Below are 18096 nucleotides of genomic sequence, written 5' to 3'. Positions count from 1 at the left end.
ATGCAGTACAGTTGCATAAACTGGGCATGACTGGAAAGCTGAGACTATTGGATTCAAGTAGCCCAGTTTTATTCATACTATGTGAGACCATTTTTCAAATGAACATCACTGTATAGAGTGACCCATTATGATCTCTCGGATAATCACAGCCTCATGAAACTTTACACCCACAAACTACAGACCTGGAGCATTAGGAGTATATAGCTTTCATAGATATATTGACAATAATTTTCTCAGCAGTTTCTAGAACAGAAATGCTTGTGCCATTCAATGGTAGAAACATGCAGTTCTTGCAGAAATCTCCAAATATCAAGTGTTTTTGACACCAAATGACAGCATGGATTTTTCTATGGTGTTTCTCAAGGTCTTGGTGATTTAAGGTGGTATTTTGAGTGGATTTTAGTCCGTTTTTGATCAATCCTCTGGCAGTAAAAAAGACTTACATTTAGCACCAAATTTGTGTATCAACTCAAAAATTGCTGCAACTTATGAGACATAATTGAGCAAAGAAATGCAGTCATATACTTCTTTCGTAATGTTCAGAGGCCCATGTACACTCTAAACTTCCAAAGTCTGAATAAGTGCTTACCTAAAACACAATGTTTATAACTTATTTATGACTACAAAAACTTAACAGTGCTGAGCTGCATCTCAAATCAATCTTTAGGCTCTTAGCTCTAAGACGGTGTAACCACTTTATGTGGCAAATTCTGCTGACCTGCTATCTCCCCCTAAAAATCCCCAATCCCCCCCTCAAAAAGACAAAAATCCTTAGTCTTTGGTAGAGAGAGGGGGGTGGAGGAAGTTAAGATAAATGTTGGATGGCTGTGGCTCAGAGGTAGATCAGTTCCTCCAGTGTGCATATCAAAGTTTCCTGGGGCAAGATACTGATCCCCAAATTGCTTCAGATGGTTGCTCCATCGGTGTGTGAGAGCGTGTGAATGGTTGCTGAGTAGCAGACGGCACCCTGTGTGGTAGCCTCGGACACCAGTCTGTGAATGTGTGTGCAAATGGGTGAATGTGACATGTAGTGTAAAAGCGCTTTAAGTGGTCAGAAGACTAGATAGGCGTTATACAAGTGCAGGACCATTTACCAGTGTTGAACTGTATGACAAACAAACTTCACTTCAAGACATTAATGTGTTTCCTTCAAAGTGGCCACAGAACAATAAATACATAAAGCACAATATATTTCAAGTGCTGTAGCATTGTGAATAGTAATTAGAATACAAAAGCCCAAACCACTGCTATTTCAATTGTGTATTTATTTACTTGAAATGAAATACACATTCATGTTTAAAGGTTGTACAACAAACACTGCCACAGATTGTTGTGTAGCTGCTTTTCTCTGGCGCTCTGCTTCAACAATCTGATTCCCAATTATCAGCTTTCTCTGAATGTCATCAGAAACATACAGGATGCTGCAGTTAAGTTCAGGCCCAGTGTGCTACAAAGTAGAGCAAATAAACATAAGGACATAACAGTGACATTTAAAACTCCTTAATGAGACCATAACCAACTATTACCAGAAGCAGCATGGATATTTACATGTTGGTATCCAGTCAGTTACAGAGCTTTCCTACAGAATGTTACTGGATTCAAAGGTGTAATTTGATCAACAGATAGCACACTATGCTAACAGACTGGAAAGTGTAATTTTAACCTTTGCCCTCTGACCTTCACCAGGTAATAACCAGGATCCCGTAACCATGGCGAACTCTTTCACCCGCATGATCTCTGGCCGTAACACGGCTGTGATTCTGGCCAGCATGGGAGCTGGCACACTGGCAACTGGATACCTCCTCAGTGACAACACTGGTGCTGCTGGTTCTGCTGGTGCCAGTGCTGAGAGGAAGAGGTGCTATCCGCCCAGGTACGTGTGTGTGTGTGAGTGTGTGTTTGTGAGGTGTGTCAATATCACCCGTGTAGCCAATTTGTCAAATGATACTGTTTCCTTTAAAGAAGGGTTAATGGATAATGCATATCAGTGAGGCTGTTTACTTCAAAATGTTTCAGGTTCAGGATTTGATACAGCCATGATACAATACAGGCCTGATAAAAATTAAATGTCAAGAAGGTATCGGAAACTATAAAAAAGAGAAGATCCATGTTTGAAATTGCTTTATGTGTACCTCTAGTTTTTTTTTCTCATGTTTGTGTACTATTTTGTGTTTTAAATGACGTCAGCTCCGTCCTAGAGAAGTCAGATGGATTTTATCTGTTATATTCATTGAATAATTGTTCCTAATGATTTATAAAATTAGTTTATGTTACACCTAATGTGTGTTCTGTGTACTATAAATTGTATTATGTGTTATATCATATGTTTATCACAAAGACAACTTATATTATCAACTGAAAATTATAAGGGGGTAACATAATATTGAATAAAGATATATCATATCTTTATCATATCATATATCATACAGATAATTATATAATCTTGTATTCAATACGACAAAAATCATCAAACACTTCCTTCATGTTTTATATTATAAAACTAAGACATTTTGTGTTGAAGAAATTCAAGTCATCAACTGCAAAAAGTGCTTTTTAATAAAAATTTAAAACACTAGGAGGTTGGTCCATTACAAGGTTTAATTGTCAAGATTTTTAAAATATATTTCCTCAGTATTATTGAAGAGTCAAGATTAAAAACCAAAACAACAAAAGGTTTTGAAAATTGCACGATGCAAAGTGAAACTTTGTGTTTTTCTCACTGCTGAATTTCAACCAGACTGTGACTGTCACCAGAAACATGCCTTTGTCTCTCATTGTTTTTATTGTAAGTCACATCAGCATGATTAATCAATGGACAACACCAAAGGTACAACAGTACATGTTTTTATATGTATTTAGAGAACTACAGACATTCATACTACTGAAGGACCTCTCCAAAACTTAAAATATATCTCTTGAAAGGTTACAGAGTACTAAAACAGCTTTACTAGAGCTGAGGCTTCTTTGTCCAAACCCTAAGTTGGCTTCGTTCTACAGCTCTGATTTCCCCGACCTGAGGAAGCACAACAACTGCATGTCATCAGCCCTGACTCCAGCCATCTATGGACGCCTGAGAGATAAAATAACCCCCAACAACTGGACCCTTGACCAGTGCATCCAGACCGGAGTGGACAACCCAGGACACCCCTTCATCAAGACTGTGGGCATGGTAGCTGGAGATGAGGAGAGCTATGAGGTTGGAGTTTACGTTTGCAGCGAGTTTTTGTGTCTTCAGTCCTAAAATGGGGGAAACTAAATGCTTGATTTTTGCCAACAGGTGTTTGCTGATCTCTTTGACCCTGTTATCAAGGACAGACACAATGGCTACGACCCTCGCACGATGAAGCACCCCACTGACCTGGATGCTTCCAAGGTTACACCTACATTTCTTCTCTGCATCACATGGCCTTGTCCCTCCATCACTTCCTGCATCCACTCCCACATATGGTGACCTTATACTTTCTCCTCCTCAGATCACTTCAGGAATGTTTGATGAGCGCTACGTGCTCTCATCTCGTGTCCGTACTGGTCGGAGCATCCGTGGGCTGAGTCTTCCCCCTGCGTGCACGCGCTCTGAGCGCCGTGAGGTGGAGCGTGTGGTTGTGACAGCTCTGTCTGGCCTGAAGGGAGACCTGGCTGGTCGCTACTACAGCCTGGGAGAGATGTCTGACAGAGAGCAGCAACATCTTATTGATGTTAGTGCCCAGTGACACACACTCCCACACACACGCATAGTCAAGGCTCTGAATTTTTTTTGATAACCGTTGCCATCTAATGTTCCCATGAATGTTCCTCTGTCCCTTCACTGGCCAATCAGGAGCACTTCCTGTTTGATAAACCTGTGTCACCTCTGCTCACGGCAGCTGGGATGGCCAGAGATTGGCCTGATGCTCGTGGGATCTGGTAAGATTAGGAGAAACTCAGCTGTCTTTTAGTTTAGCTATAGTCACTGCATAGTTTGTCTAGTGTGCCGAGAAACATTGTTCTTTAAGAGATGTGTCTCAGAGCCATCACTAGTGGTTGCTTTGTGCTCGGGGCAGCTGAATGTTTAAGCTCAGAGAGACGGTAGCAGAAACACAAATTTAACTGCTTAAGTGTGACCACCTTCATCCAACAATTTCTTTTTAGTAATATAGCTGTGTCTTATTTAAAAACTTTTGCCAATTTTTCGAGATACAAATGGTTATGTAGCAAAGTAAAAACAGATCATGTAGGCAACACTGTGCCATTTTTGCAAAGCTTAAAATCACCTGAAAACTATAAACAGATTCAGACTTCAGTTCAGTGTGCTTTTTCTTAGTTTCACAATACATGGAAATGCTGTTTTTTCCTACAGTTAGAGCTTAAAGGAATACTTCATCCTCATAATGATCATTTGTACATCACTTACTCACCCTGTGTTAATTTGAATTTTTGGACAAAGCTTTGTTTTTCTCCCACGCCTCCACGATGAAAGAAGAATCCAAAAACTGAGAAAATTCTTGATGAATGGAAGCAAATGGGGGCTGCATTTAATAACAGTAAAACTATATCCAAACATCTGTTTAGAAACTCTTACACAACTCATGCAGTATAATATGTGTATTCCACTGAAATCCTGCCTCCCAGATTGTTGAATGACCAGAGCTCTGCTATCGCTCACCAACGGCTGTTGCTTCCTGTCCAATAAACAAGCTGAGAGGTGGGATTTCAATGGATTACATAAACAGAGTTCAAATGCTTGTGCTTGCCCAGGTGTGCGAATTGTCCGTGTGTCAGAATGTTTATGTGGAATGGATTTGAAAAGTGAGGTTTTAGTGAAAAGGCATGTTTTTGGGAAGCACTGGCCATACAACTGGGTAATTGAGACGTACAAGTTATGTGTGAGTTTGTAAGCGGATGTTTTGATATAGTTTGATGTTGTTAAATGTGGACTCCTTTCACTTGAATTTATCAAGAATGTTCACCGTTTTTGGATTCTTCATTTATCATGGATTCATGAAAGAAACGCAAAGTTTTCATAAAAAATTACATTCTGTCAGCAATGCTACCGCTGTTAGCTAAAGTTAGTCATATGCTGGCTTCCTAAATCGGTACTTGGCCATAAAAACTTAGAGCACCCTTGCTTTGGCACATCACTGATAGTATCTTGAAAATGGCTCTTGCAGCTCCTCCAAACACAAACTAATAGATTATTTCATTTCCTGTTTAATGCCTTTAACAGCTCTTCTGTGCCGATAAAGCTTCATTCTCCTCTGCAAATTCAAAATATCTCTTCTCATGCTTCTCTTCTTCCTTTACCCTCTTAACTCAAACTTCAGGATCATTTTCTTTCTGATAAAGTAGTGTTACTCTGACCCTCACATCCTCACCTGTGCCTTTGTAGCCCACGACTGGCCTGACACTGCGGGCACTTTCTCTGCTGAATGATTTGGTTGTATCAGCAGATTGGTACCAACATCAAAACCCAGCTTTGAATAGAAGTTTAATGCTGCCCTCCTGACTGTCTCAGGCACAACAACGAGAAGAACTTCTTAATCTGGATCAATGAGGAGGACCACACAAGGATCATATCCATGGAGAAAGGTGGAAACATGAAGAGAGTGTTTGAAAGGTTCTGCAGAGGTCTTAAACAGGTATGCACATCTGTCTCTTCTTGTACCTCCACGGTTCAGTGTGGATTTTTAGAATTGTTGCCTTCAAGACTGTAATAAACCTAAAATATAAAAACAATATATACAGTCTTTTCCTGTAACTTTTAGGTGGAGCAGCTAATTCAGGAGAGAGGTTGGGAGTTCATGTGGAATGAGCATCTGGGCTACATCCTCACCTGCCCATCTAACCTCGGCACCGGGCTCAGGGCTGGTGTGCATATTCGCCTGCCCATCCTCAGCAGGGTAATGCAGCTGAACACTTGGTTCAGCCTAAACTACACATATTCCCTCCCACTTAAGGTTCATGTCTAAAAAATGATTTTATTTGTTCATGATCCAGGACCCTCGCTTCAAAAAGATCCTGGATAACCTGAGGCTACAGAAGAGAGGCACAGGAGGCGTCGACACGGCTGCTACTGGAGACACCTTCGACATCTCCAACCTCGACCGTCTGGGCAAGTCAGAGGTAAACACTTGAAGAGGAAGGCAGCAGCTGAAGTAAGAGTAGAAATGAGCAGCAGGCAAAGAGAGACAGTCAGACAGAGGACAGCAGACATCCCAACAGGTGTGTGCTGTGAATAAGTGGACCCACTGCTGTTCTTTAATCTGTAATCCAGGCAGGGATGTGCCAGCTGAGGTTAAAAGACCTCTGTCTCCTTAGCTGAGCCTTTCCTGCTGCACTTCCTCACAGGCTGTGGTGATGGCCTCCAACAGGCGCTACCAATCAAAGGCTGTTAAAGGTCATAGATAGTTAAGGTCAGGGTTATGGTGTGGTTAGAGTCTGCCAATCAGAAGAAGTCCTAAACTCAGGGAGCTTAGGTCCCCTAGTGTTAGCTGAATTTGCCAATGCTTCCAGAAGCCAGCAGGCTATGGAGAGGAGGGGGGATGATACGGGCATCATGTATGCCAGGTAGTGGACAACACACAGCTGAGAGTCACAGAGAACTTAAACCAAAAGACAGCTTCTAAACAGACATGGCTACTGGTTCTCAACTACCTGCCATGCAAAGGAAAGAGTGCTATTCTAGAAGTAGTCAGGTTCAACTAATCATATTTACTGACAGTAAGTAGAAGCATTTTGTAAAACTCTTTAAAGGTGCTGGATGTAACTCTGGAGGAAGATAATTGATTACCAGGTTGCCAAAGACTGATGCTTTGGGTTGGCAGTTCAACCCTTGTGTCAACCTCCAGGACTAAAAAATGAAGCCAATGCAAGTGCCAAAAAATGGAGTTCCTCAAATGGCCACTTGGGGCTGGCTCCAAAAGCAAGTCAGTCCCCAAAGGTTTTTGTCTCTATGTGACAACTCCAGAGGCATCAATTTTTATCCATCTCATCTGTTTATATTTTATCTAGGCTTAGAGATATGCATAGTGAAGGGTGTGGCTGCTTTTAGTGACAGGTGGGTGCCATCCGTTGACCAGTCACTACCACAGTTGGTTAGGTAACGTCACTGGGGTGTAACCTCAGATTCACACTGTAGGCTTAACTGTAGTTTTATTCTGTGCATTTTCAGTTCGTGAAAGTTTAGGTCTTAAAAAAGTCCCTTTGGGAATTTGGTTGTCCTAAAATACCCTCTCAGGAATCAGAAATTCAATTTCTATGTTAAGAACATTTTGTATTAATTGTTTTAAGCCTGTTTTTTGCAACTAAAAATTAGCATTAGCATTATCACAACCAACCATACTTGTAAACGCACCCAGCTAACCAAGCTAGCAGCTAGATAAAGGGATATATCCGTCCTCTTGTCCACATATGGTCACTTCTCAGAAGTGACTTCTGGCTCTGAAAATCCAAGATGGAGACGGCCAGAATGTCAAATTCGAGGCTTCAAAATGGAGGTCCAAAAGAGTTACCATGCCTACGTTCATTATTCTATATGGCTGTAGGACTGAACCACCAACCCAAAGTGTCAGTATTTTATGACCTGGGAATGAGACTCAACAATCAACTATCTTTCTCCAGAGTTACATACAGCACCTTTAAAATATTAAAGAACACGATTAAACTAAATTTTGCAATGGAATGGGGGGGAAAAAAATGTAAAATATAAAATGCAAAGTCAGTAAAATCAATTACTTTCATTTTTCTTTTCTAACTGCACACTGTGAATGGTTTAACAACTGTCCACTTTTGACGTCCAAAAAGACAAAACAGAAGTATACGCACACTGCTAACTGCAAAAGTAGTGAAGTTAGGCTAATTGTAGCTAAAAAGTTACTTTCTGGGATTAAAAGTATACTCACTGTATTCCAACAAAACCAGCTGATTTCAGTTGTTTGCTTAAATAATTCTTATAACATTAAAATAAATCCTGCAGACTCTTCAGCCTCAGTGACACATCTTGAAGAACAATTGTGTTAGCTAAATATCAGGATCATACTGCAGTAAATTATCTGCATGGATATTATTTCAAATGTAACCTGAACACACTGATGATGAGATTTTTGACACTAGTTAACATGCGTCCACAGGTCGAGCTGGTACAATTACTGATTGACGGCATAAACTACCTAATTGAATGTGAGAAGAGGCTGGAGAGGGGGCAGGACATCAAGATCCCCTCCCCCATCGCTGCGTTCAGGAAGTGAACGTCACCTCTGCTGGGAATCCTGGAGTAGAGCAGGCGCTCCAACCGCTGGTCGTTAAACTGTTGGTCTTACAAGATATTTGTGGCATGTATAGCGCTGTACTGACTTACATGCACAATAAATTACATGTACACAAATTCTAAACACAATAAACTCCTCTGATGAACCGAGTTGTATGTTGGTGATGTCACAGCCTCTGTGGTGGAAAGCAAAACATTACCCAAAACCTAAAACATCAGAAAGAACTAAGCTTGTCAACAGAGGAGGAAAGTAACTAAGTACACAGTACAGTACAGTTACACAAGTGGAGTATTTATTATAACTTTGAGGTACTTGTACTCATTTCTAGTTTATGCTTTGTACCTTTACTCCACTACATTTCAGCAGGAAACATTGTAGTGTTTACTCCATGACTATCTGACAGCTATAGTTACTTTCTGTTAGTTACTTTTCAGATTAAAATTTAACTCAATTCATTCATTTTCCGTAACAGCTTATCCTGTTAGGGGTCATGGGGGGGCTGGAGCCTATCCCAGCTGACATTGGGTGAAAGGCAGGGTACACCCTGGACAGGTCTCCAGACTATCACAGGGCTGACAAATAGAGACAGACAACCATTCACACTCACATTCATACCCATGGACAATTTAGAGTTATCAATTAACCTGCATGTCTTTGGACTGTGGGAGGAAGCCGGAGTACCCGGAGAAAACCCACACTGACACAGGGAGAACATGCAAACTCTACACAGGAGAGAAAGGAAAGAAAGCACAACTCAAGTGCACACTCACACCTCCCACAGCTTCACTACTTCCTCCTCTCTCTCAGACAGAGATGTTGGTATTAAGTCATGGCCGACTGCCAGACTTAACAAGATAGAGCTATATTGGACAATAATGTCACGACATTTGCAACCCTATAATCAAGTGCCCAACCCCTGCTTGTCCTGACTAACAAAGAAGACTTAAGCCACTGTTACTGAAGCGAGTAAGTGTATATTCTACGATGAAAAAGAAATAAATAACATCAGGACTTTAAAAAGGGCTAAAAAGTGCACAGAGAATGGTCTACTCCACATGAGCTTACAGTTCACCTGTCATTCAGCACTCACCTGCCTCCTATACAAGGCCTTTAATCCATGGGTGAAAGGCCAAGCTTATTACTGCAGACAGCAGACAGACCAAACAGAGGTGGCTGCCTGCTCGACACTGCAGTATAACACTGCCACTTTTATCTTATTTACATGCTTAGGCAAGAAGTGGGGATTATACTTTATAAATAAAGGCATCCTGCCATGAGAAATTAGTGCTTTAATTATTTGGGTGAATGGTGCTGCTCTTCCTTTTCTGGCAGCAGATTAATGACGTAGATCTATTAATGCTATTAGAGATCTACGCTGAACAGCTCAGAAACTGTGTGTGTATGAGTGTGTGTTAGTCAAGAATTAATGCTGTAATTATTACAACCTAAATGAGGCTAGGATTTATCTGATGGATGCTGAAATTGGATTTCCTGTGCAGGGACAGTGAATCATTAGATTGCTCCTCACACAGAACCAATAGTAATGTTTAACTGGGGTTTTCAACCACCTAAAGGGACATTTAACCCCAGTATGAAAAAAATGCATATTTGTCCTCTTACCTATTTATCAGTCTGCATTGTTCTGGTGTGAGTTGCTGAGTGTTGGAGATGTCTGCCTTCTCTCGACTATTATAGAACTAGATGGCACTCAGCTTGTGGTGCTTAAAGTGCCAAAAAGTACATTAGAAAAACTCAACAGCGATGTCTCTTTCCAGGATTTATGATCTGGTTACTTAAGATAATCCACAGACCTTGTTGTGAGCAGTTTCATGTAGGAACTATTTCATTTCTACCAAACTACACCTGCCAACAGTATCACCCTGCAGCGTGCATCTTCTGCTAGCTCACCTAGCACCACGCTAGCTAACATTACAACTCAGCTGAGGACGATGCCATTAATGTTTCCATCTTAAGCCATCACGAGCACGAAACTCCCGTCTATGAGTAGATGCAGACATCTCCATGGCCAACACATTCTCACAATGTCCTTGTCAAATATCTACGTTTGGTCATGGACTTTCCACATCCAGATAGGACGTGAAAGGTACCCTGGGTGCGTTGGTTGTTGACGTTTTGGGACACCATGTCAAGTTCTGCCTGTTACATGCATTGTCTTCTTTCAAAACACAACAACAACAAAAACACCTGGTTGGGTTTAGGCAACAAAATCACATGGTTAGGTTTAGGGGAAAAAAGCAGGCTTTCGCTTTAGAATCTTACAGGACGGGAACACCACTGTCTTGGGTGAAAGTCTGTTTGTTGGACCCATCCACCACCCCAGCCCCACTTTCACCACCTTAACTTTCATCCCGCCCCCCCTGATGCTGCCATGCGCCGTCAAACTATAAGTGCAACCTGATGCATGTCATGCTGACTTTAAAGGATGCCTTTTTTCATTGGTTTCTGACGCTGCAAGTCACTGCCCAAGCGCCAGATTTCGACTTTGGAGTGAGACCAGGCTCCTATGGCCGATATCTCCAACAATCTACAACTCACACTGCAACGACCTAGACTGATAAACAGCACTACAGGTACGTGACCCTTAACTGTCTCTTTAAAGTGTATCATCAGCGTATATAGTACTTTCAAGAGGCCTAGAGAGGCCTTTTTTATAGCGATGATATTAATATTCTTCCAAAGTCATTCTGGCTGTATAAACACTGATTAGTTACACATTGACATCTCCAGGTGTGGCAGCTTCAGTCTCACCCACACCACCGACAGCTCAAGTGGTTTTGATGAATGCTTTACAGAAACACAGTTCACATATGAGTTTCAACTCAAGTTTCGTAAACTCTTATTGACTCTGGAATTCCTTTGAAAAAATGAATTAATGATGAATTGGTGTGACTGTGAAAAATAAATGATGATGAGGATGGCTGGTGGACACTCCCCTTACGTGAACTGCCCAAACAATTAATTATTGGTATTTAGCCAGTGTGGTAGGCTATAAAACCAACAAGGAAGTGGATAATGTTCATTTGACATCAGACGTCTTGACAAGTTTTCAATTCTCTGCACTTTCCTACTTTATCAAAGACGCAAAATGAAGCTTTGTGTGTTTTTGGCGTTCATTTTAACACTGCTGTCAGCAGGTAAGGGCACTAAAGATAAACAATCTGCACAGAAGTTCATGCAGAAATTGAGCTCATTTTTATCAATGATTGTGAACATTTTTGCCTTTTCCTTTGCCTGCAGTGTGTGGCTTAAAATGTTTCACCTGCTGGAGTGCAAACCCCGGCACCTGCACTCAGATATGGAACTGTCCTACACATTACGACCGCTGTGCCACCACCATTGGTAAGCTGAATTGACAAACACGTGGCTTTGATATTTCGTCCTCTGTATAATATGATCTGCGTAGTCTGAGCTTTGATCCTGTGTCTCTCATCACATATTTTAACTTATTAAATGGAACTTTTCCTGTCTCTCTTTGTTGCAGGTGCCGAAAATATGATCACCAAAGAATGCATGAGAAGTGATGTTTGCAATAACGTGTATTCTGTGGGTGTCAGATGCTGTGCTGAAGACTTGTGTAATGGAGCAAAACACGCTGGAGTCTTTGTCCCTCTACTTCTAGCACCCTTGGCCATCATTACACTCTTCATTTGAGGCTTAACGTCCTCGGTTTTCCATTTTAATGCTGTAAAAATCTGCTGTGGTGCCTGGAGTGTTTAAACGAGGAGGAAAAATCCTGGTAATTGAAGAAATTTTGAGGCAATGGTGATCTCTGAAAGATATTTCGAACCCTTGAGGGTAGACTGAAATCTAAAATCCTTTTGGACAATTAAGAAGAATTTGCTTTTTGCACTCTTTAATTATTCTGATGGTTATCTGTGCTGTGCCATTTCATCGTATTTTGTACATGTTTAAGAGACACTTTATATTCTGAAAATATTTGTATATATAAAACAAAATGTAATGAGAGTGAACTGGTGTCACAAAATAAAAATACTCCTGACAATTAGCCAATATTTGCTCATATTTGAACAACAGCTTTGCCACACCTTTTTCCCTTCACATTCCATATACTGCCAGAAGTATGACTCTGTGACCTCCTTTTAAAAGAATCTAAAAACCCCACAAAAATAACCAACAATGCAAAATTATGTTCATACAGGAAAACTGTAGCTATCTTATTTATGTAAGCTATATATTAGAGGAAAGAAGAACTTGCTTGGTGCTTCAATTGGTGAGTATACCATGCAACGTCATGTGTGTAGTTACTGAAACAGGCAGTAGAGGGCAGTACAGGAGAAATCAAAAAGTGGCACACAAACTCTTGAAAATGGTGAGATTATCTGTAAATGGAATCTACATCTTGCAACCAACCAAGCACACAAATATTTGGGTGCATCGGTTTCCTCATTTTAGACTATATCTAATATCGGTTCAGATAATCTAAACATACAACATATAAAAATATGGCAATTTGTTACATAGAATATGTTATTACAGAATTCGTTAAGAGCTTGTTCTGATTGATCTTCCTCTTCCATTACTGGTATGTTAATATGGAAGCTGTATTTTAATGTAAGGAGCCTATATGGTGTTAGGGTCAGGTACAAACTTTGGCATTCAGTTGGTTTGGAAACTCACAATGAAGTTGAGTACAAAATAACAGCTATGACTGATGTAGAATAACAAAATGCTACATTAAAAGCTGCAGACCAGCAACCCAGTTTGATTTACTGGGGTAATTACATTGCAATTATGTAATTAATGGACATTTTTTAAAGTGAAGTCATAGCCGAGAAATCACCAACTGACCCGGTGCGCACTTCTGAAAGAGCAGATCAAAACCACACCCAGCTGATTATCAGCTCAAAGTGGTTTATTACACAGTGACTGCATATAAATAAACTTACACTCCTTTGTTCAGTCACTCTTGAGGTTACTGCGGTCTGCAAAATAAAAGGCAAAACAAAACAACTGGGGTTTAACCATTGTGCAATCACTCCAGTTTCGGAGAATAACTCCTCTATGGCTGTGTGTAAACTGTATTCATCACAGTTCACAGCACTCGAGCAAGTCGTCCTCTGATGTTTGTAGTTAATATTGCTTCACGTCATTGATAACAGGAAGTTAAAGTTACATTATTGGGAAAACCTATCTGTAACCCTGCATAAAAACCTGATTTTAACATCACATTTTCGAATGAACTCTCACATACCTCTAGTTAGTCTTTACTGCTAATTAAGTCTGTCTGTCTTTTCTATGAGTCACATAAATGCAAAAAAGAATGATGGCGCATTGGGATCTCCACACTCAGATACTGTAAATTTAACTTTATGAGTCATGTTGTCAATTAACTAACAGTATGAAACTAATGAACGTGACAAATTGTTTATTATTGTCATGGTTCACATATAACAGCTGAGAATTCCCACTCTCTGATACATTGTAGTAAATCACATATACGCAGTGTGTGAACACTGTACCGTATGTAATTTGTTGTGATATGTTTGCTCTGGGGTCAGTTGCTGATGTTAACTTGTGAAGTAGATTGATTTAATGCTCTTTAAAGAGGCACAGAGAGCCACAGAGCCGAGGTCATATATATAAACTGGTAGCTAATATGTTGAGCAATAGATAAGTGAGTGTGTTTTCACCAATGGATGCTCATTTAAGGATGTAAACGCTTACGACCACTATTTGTCTTGCTCTAAAGTAACTCTCCTTCCATCCGGCATGTAAAATGTTAATATTGACATATCAGTGGGAGTTTATTTGCTGCCAGTCCCGTTCCAGCTTCCAACATAAGCTGAGTTGTCCGGTAAAAGTGTATAGATGGCTGATTGTTCTGGCTGCTCTTGCACTTTAATTTTGAGATCATGTTTTTCTTGCTTACCACAGAAAATTAAATTTGATCTACTGCTATTGTATGTATGTTTGCAAACTGCAGATGCTGTAGATGACCTTATGTATGGATGGAGTGTTTTCTTTTTCACATTACATATCACAACACAGATGCCCAGGCTACGTCCACACAAACAGTACATTCCTTATTATTAATTAACCGCCTTCCTCAGTCTGACGTCACAAGAACTGACCAGAAGAGAGACATTTAAGCAAAAATGACTGACAATAACGACTGGACACAGCGGCGAGCGCAAAAATCATTATTAAGCCACATAAAGTTAGCTAATTAACCCAACACTTGTTGTAGTATCAACAGTAGACTAAAACACTAAAGAAGACAACACAGAGATGTATAAACAATATAAACGCCACCAAGGCTGCAGCCACAAAAACACATTAGAAAGACTAGCGCAGTGACTGCACAACATGTAGTGCACACGTGCAAACAACATATTGCCTCCCATTAGCAGAGATGGGAGCAAGTCACACATGTGCAAGTCTCAAGTAAGTCTCAAGTCTTAACCTTCAAGTCTCAAGTAAGTCCCAAGTCATTTTTTCTTGGGCAAGTCAANTGCAATGTTTACTTTGCAGGGACGACCCCCATGCGTGCGCGCACACACACACACACGCGCATACACACACTACCCAAGGCAGCGGCCAAAATCATCCATTTAGCTCATTTAACCCTGTGTTGCTCGTTCATAAAACGTACAGCCGGTCTTGTGATGAACCGGTCGGAATGTTCGCTCACGTTTTTTGGGGTTAATGTTAGCAAACAAATTAAAAAACAAGTTCCACCAAACCGATGACTCTCGGTACCCCTCCCGCTGACATGTTGATGCCTATCTGATATAAGAGGGCGTGTTTTTCCAATGAACACGTATGGTACGTAGAGAGGGCATGACTGATTGACAGGGTAGTGATCCAATCATGACAACGCCATTCTCAGCCTGCGCTCCTTTTTTAAATTAATTTAATTTTATATTCAAACTGAAAACATGATGTGAATAACACTCAAGTCATTCAAGTCATCATGTCTCAAGTCAAGTCCCGAGTCTTTAGCTTCCAAGTCCAAGTCAAGTCTCAAGTCTTTTATTTTTTGTCAAGTCAAGTCACAAGTCATCAAAACAGCAACTCGAGACAACTCGAGTCCAAGTCACAATGACTCGAGTCCCCATCTCTGCCCATTACTGACGTTCTCCTCTGCGGAGAGAAACAAAAATTACTGACGTTCTCCTCTGCGGAGAGAAACAAAAATGAGTGTGATGTTGTGCTCACCTGTCAAAACGTTCTGTGAGTCTTGCACACCACAAAGTCCTCTACAAGATACTCCTTGTTCAGTTTCACTGCTTGCCCATTCCCTAAAGCAGAAGTCTCACTGCGGTCATCAAGTTTTCCAACATTTGAGCTGAACGAAGCTCTTCAGTCACATCAGAGATAAACAATAGTAGCAGAAAGGTGCTCACACACTGAAGGTAAAAGTGCCTCAGTGAGCACAGAGGTCACCGCTGGAGGATCCACCATGATTATGTTAGCATTAAGCATGTTAACCAGAACCAGTGTGCACCTGTTGGTGATGCAACATCCTGGGTGTATTTGATTTGGGTCACGTAGCATGCTGGTAGGGTGGTGCATTAAATCAGCTACCGCTTTGTTTTGTTTGTTTGTTTGTTTGTTTTTTAACTATGCTGAGGTAAAATAATGCTAACAGTTCTGTTTAATATGACTTTTTTATAACTAGAGATGGAAAAAAATACTTAAGTTTAAGTAGCCTACAATTAAAACTATTGTTTGTTTTTTTTAATTTCTCAAAAAAGTACAAATGCACAAAAGGTTTACAATTCATAGATAACAAATACTGGACTTTTACTCCACTACATTCATACCAGGGTCTTCTACTGTTTCCTATACTGTTAATATAACCTTTTACAAACTATCAAGTATATTAAAAAATATAACCCCTCGGCAAAACAGTGGTAGTACTGCAAGAAAACAAGACAAAAATACAATTTACCAAAAAAAATTAAAGGAGAGTGTCCGAAATATTAAAGGAGAGTCGTGAGTTTTACCTTATCAGTCATGAAAAGGGTTAAATCAGCTCCCACTTAAGGCAGGACCAGGCATTCACCTCTTTAAGAGAGACATCAAACCCAGGGATTGTGCTGGCCGTCAAGGGAAAATCTGGCCTACAACAATGAAACATCAATCATTTTAGAAGTCACATGCAGAACACCAAAACATACAAATCAAAGAAACACAGGACACAGCTTCGCCACAGGAATGAGGAGTGTTTTTGCAGCCTGAGAATCTGCATATGGTGTATATATATATAGTAGCATGAATGAGCTACACCTGGAGCCCATTCAGACCTAATCAGGCTCTCTTAAGGTGGACTGACCTTTAAGGTGCCAACTTGTTAATGTATAAGTCCTAAATGAAAGGTTTGACTCTATGATCTAAAATATCTTTAATAGTCCCAAACAAACTACAATAGAAAAAATATACTGATGGAGAAAAGCTCTCAGGAAAGTTAAAGAGAAAGTGAAATAAAGAATGATTAAATAGCAGTAACAGATTTCTCTCTGTGGTGTATTCCCTAACCAGTCCAGTGTGAATAACATTTTAAATAAGCATCATTTTCGCTTTCTGTTACGTCAATGTTATTACTAACGCAAGCATGTCTCTTTCCTTACAGGGTCACATCTCATCCTCCCCTTTTAGCCCTACGAGTGACAAACTAATTTCCAGTCCACCATCACAGGCCACTATAAATACATTACAGAGTATTCAAGACAGCTGTGCTCAATGCTAGAAACAAATAATCAGACTTTATCTCTTTCGATGGCACCCAAAGTGCGTTTCGTTCTCTAATGAAGACTGAAAATTGCAACACATCGAGCGAAAAAAAGACATCCGCTGCTTAATTGAATCATCGCGGTTGAGCAGGTTTGAGATTAATTCCACGTAAGGAGAAGATCAAAAGCGAGCCAGTTAGAAGGAAGTCGAGGGGAATAAGAGCACTGAGCCTTGTGGGATAATCCCATTAAGAGCTGCACATTCATTCAGACTGAGGATCCACAGCTGTACAGTATGTAAGAGATTAGGGCTGTGATGGAGAGGGGTCACAAGCAAACCTGTATTTCCACAGTTTCAGGACACTGTGGTGTATTATTCTGTGCTCTCAGTATTAGGTCTTTTTAATTATGATTCTGAGCAATGATCAACCACTATGAAAGCCATTTCAGAGTTGGTCTCTGGAACAGATTGGATTACAAAAACGAAGAAAAATGCATGCGTCATTGCTTAATACTGATTGCCAAGGACATATTTTAATACACTGGAATACATATTTACATTGTATGTATGTATATATATTTATACACGTATCCCTGCAGGTTATAGCAATGATGTCATCTCTGACTACACTGCAAGTATATCACCTAAGATTACACTTTATTCTTTCGGAGTCTTGGTTTATCTGTCTATGCATGAATATTGATACTGAGGAAGCGGCTCATTGTAGCATCTGCCACAGAGGCAAACTATTCATTGTCAAGGTCACCTGCTCAACGTCCGGGATGACATTTTATCATACCACACAGTGTTTAAGACTAAAATTGTCCACAGCCACGCTAGCGGCTCTGTGAGGCTGTTGTTTGGCATAGTCGTGCTTTGAGCTAAATAAGCTCGCTAACATGTTCACAATGAAAATGCTAACTACTGTTCAGCAAGCATAAGGTTAGTTTCTATGAACAGATTTTGCATTTGTGTGCAGATCTGTAGGCAATGGGACATGATTTTGGTATCGGAAGTGTTCTGGTTTCCGTTTGTAGACGAATAGTACTGACTAATAACGTTTGAATGACAGGTAAACAGTCCGTGTCGAGATGCTGAATGCATTGGCCGAATTGCAATCTCTGAACCCACTGGC

General features: G+C 40.4%; 2 protein-coding genes across 2 annotated transcripts; both read left to right on the top strand.

The window, feature by feature from the left end:
- Positions 1 to 1709: 1709 nt before the first annotated feature.
- LOC126394250 (creatine kinase U-type, mitochondrial-like) lies at positions 1710 to 8222 on the top strand. Its single transcript, XM_050050958.1, has 9 exons — positions 1710 to 1873; positions 2998 to 3196; positions 3278 to 3373; positions 3474 to 3695; positions 3818 to 3903; positions 5492 to 5615; positions 5742 to 5876; positions 5974 to 6099; positions 8106 to 8222. Exons 1-9 carry the CDS (start codon positions 1710 to 1712, stop codon positions 8220 to 8222), a joined length of 1269 nt encoding a protein of 422 aa, XP_049906915.1.
- A 3127-nt stretch (positions 8223 to 11349) lies between these two features.
- On the top strand, positions 11350 to 11915 carry LOC126395040 (CD59 glycoprotein-like). Its single transcript, XM_050052242.1, has 3 exons — positions 11350 to 11398; positions 11502 to 11603; positions 11746 to 11915. The coding sequence occupies exons 1-3, from the start codon at positions 11350 to 11352 to the stop codon at positions 11913 to 11915; spliced, it is 321 nt and encodes a 106-aa protein (XP_049908199.1).
- Positions 11916 to 18096: the final 6181 nt, after the last annotated feature.

This window comes from Epinephelus moara, chromosome 8, assembly GCF_006386435.1.
Source record: "Epinephelus moara isolate mb chromosome 8, YSFRI_EMoa_1.0, whole genome shotgun sequence".
NCBI classification, from domain to species: Eukaryota; Metazoa; Chordata; class Actinopteri; order Perciformes; family Serranidae; genus Epinephelus; species Epinephelus moara.
The sequence above is the reverse complement of the archived record's forward strand: the minus strand, read 5'-3'. Positions and strand labels throughout refer to the sequence as shown.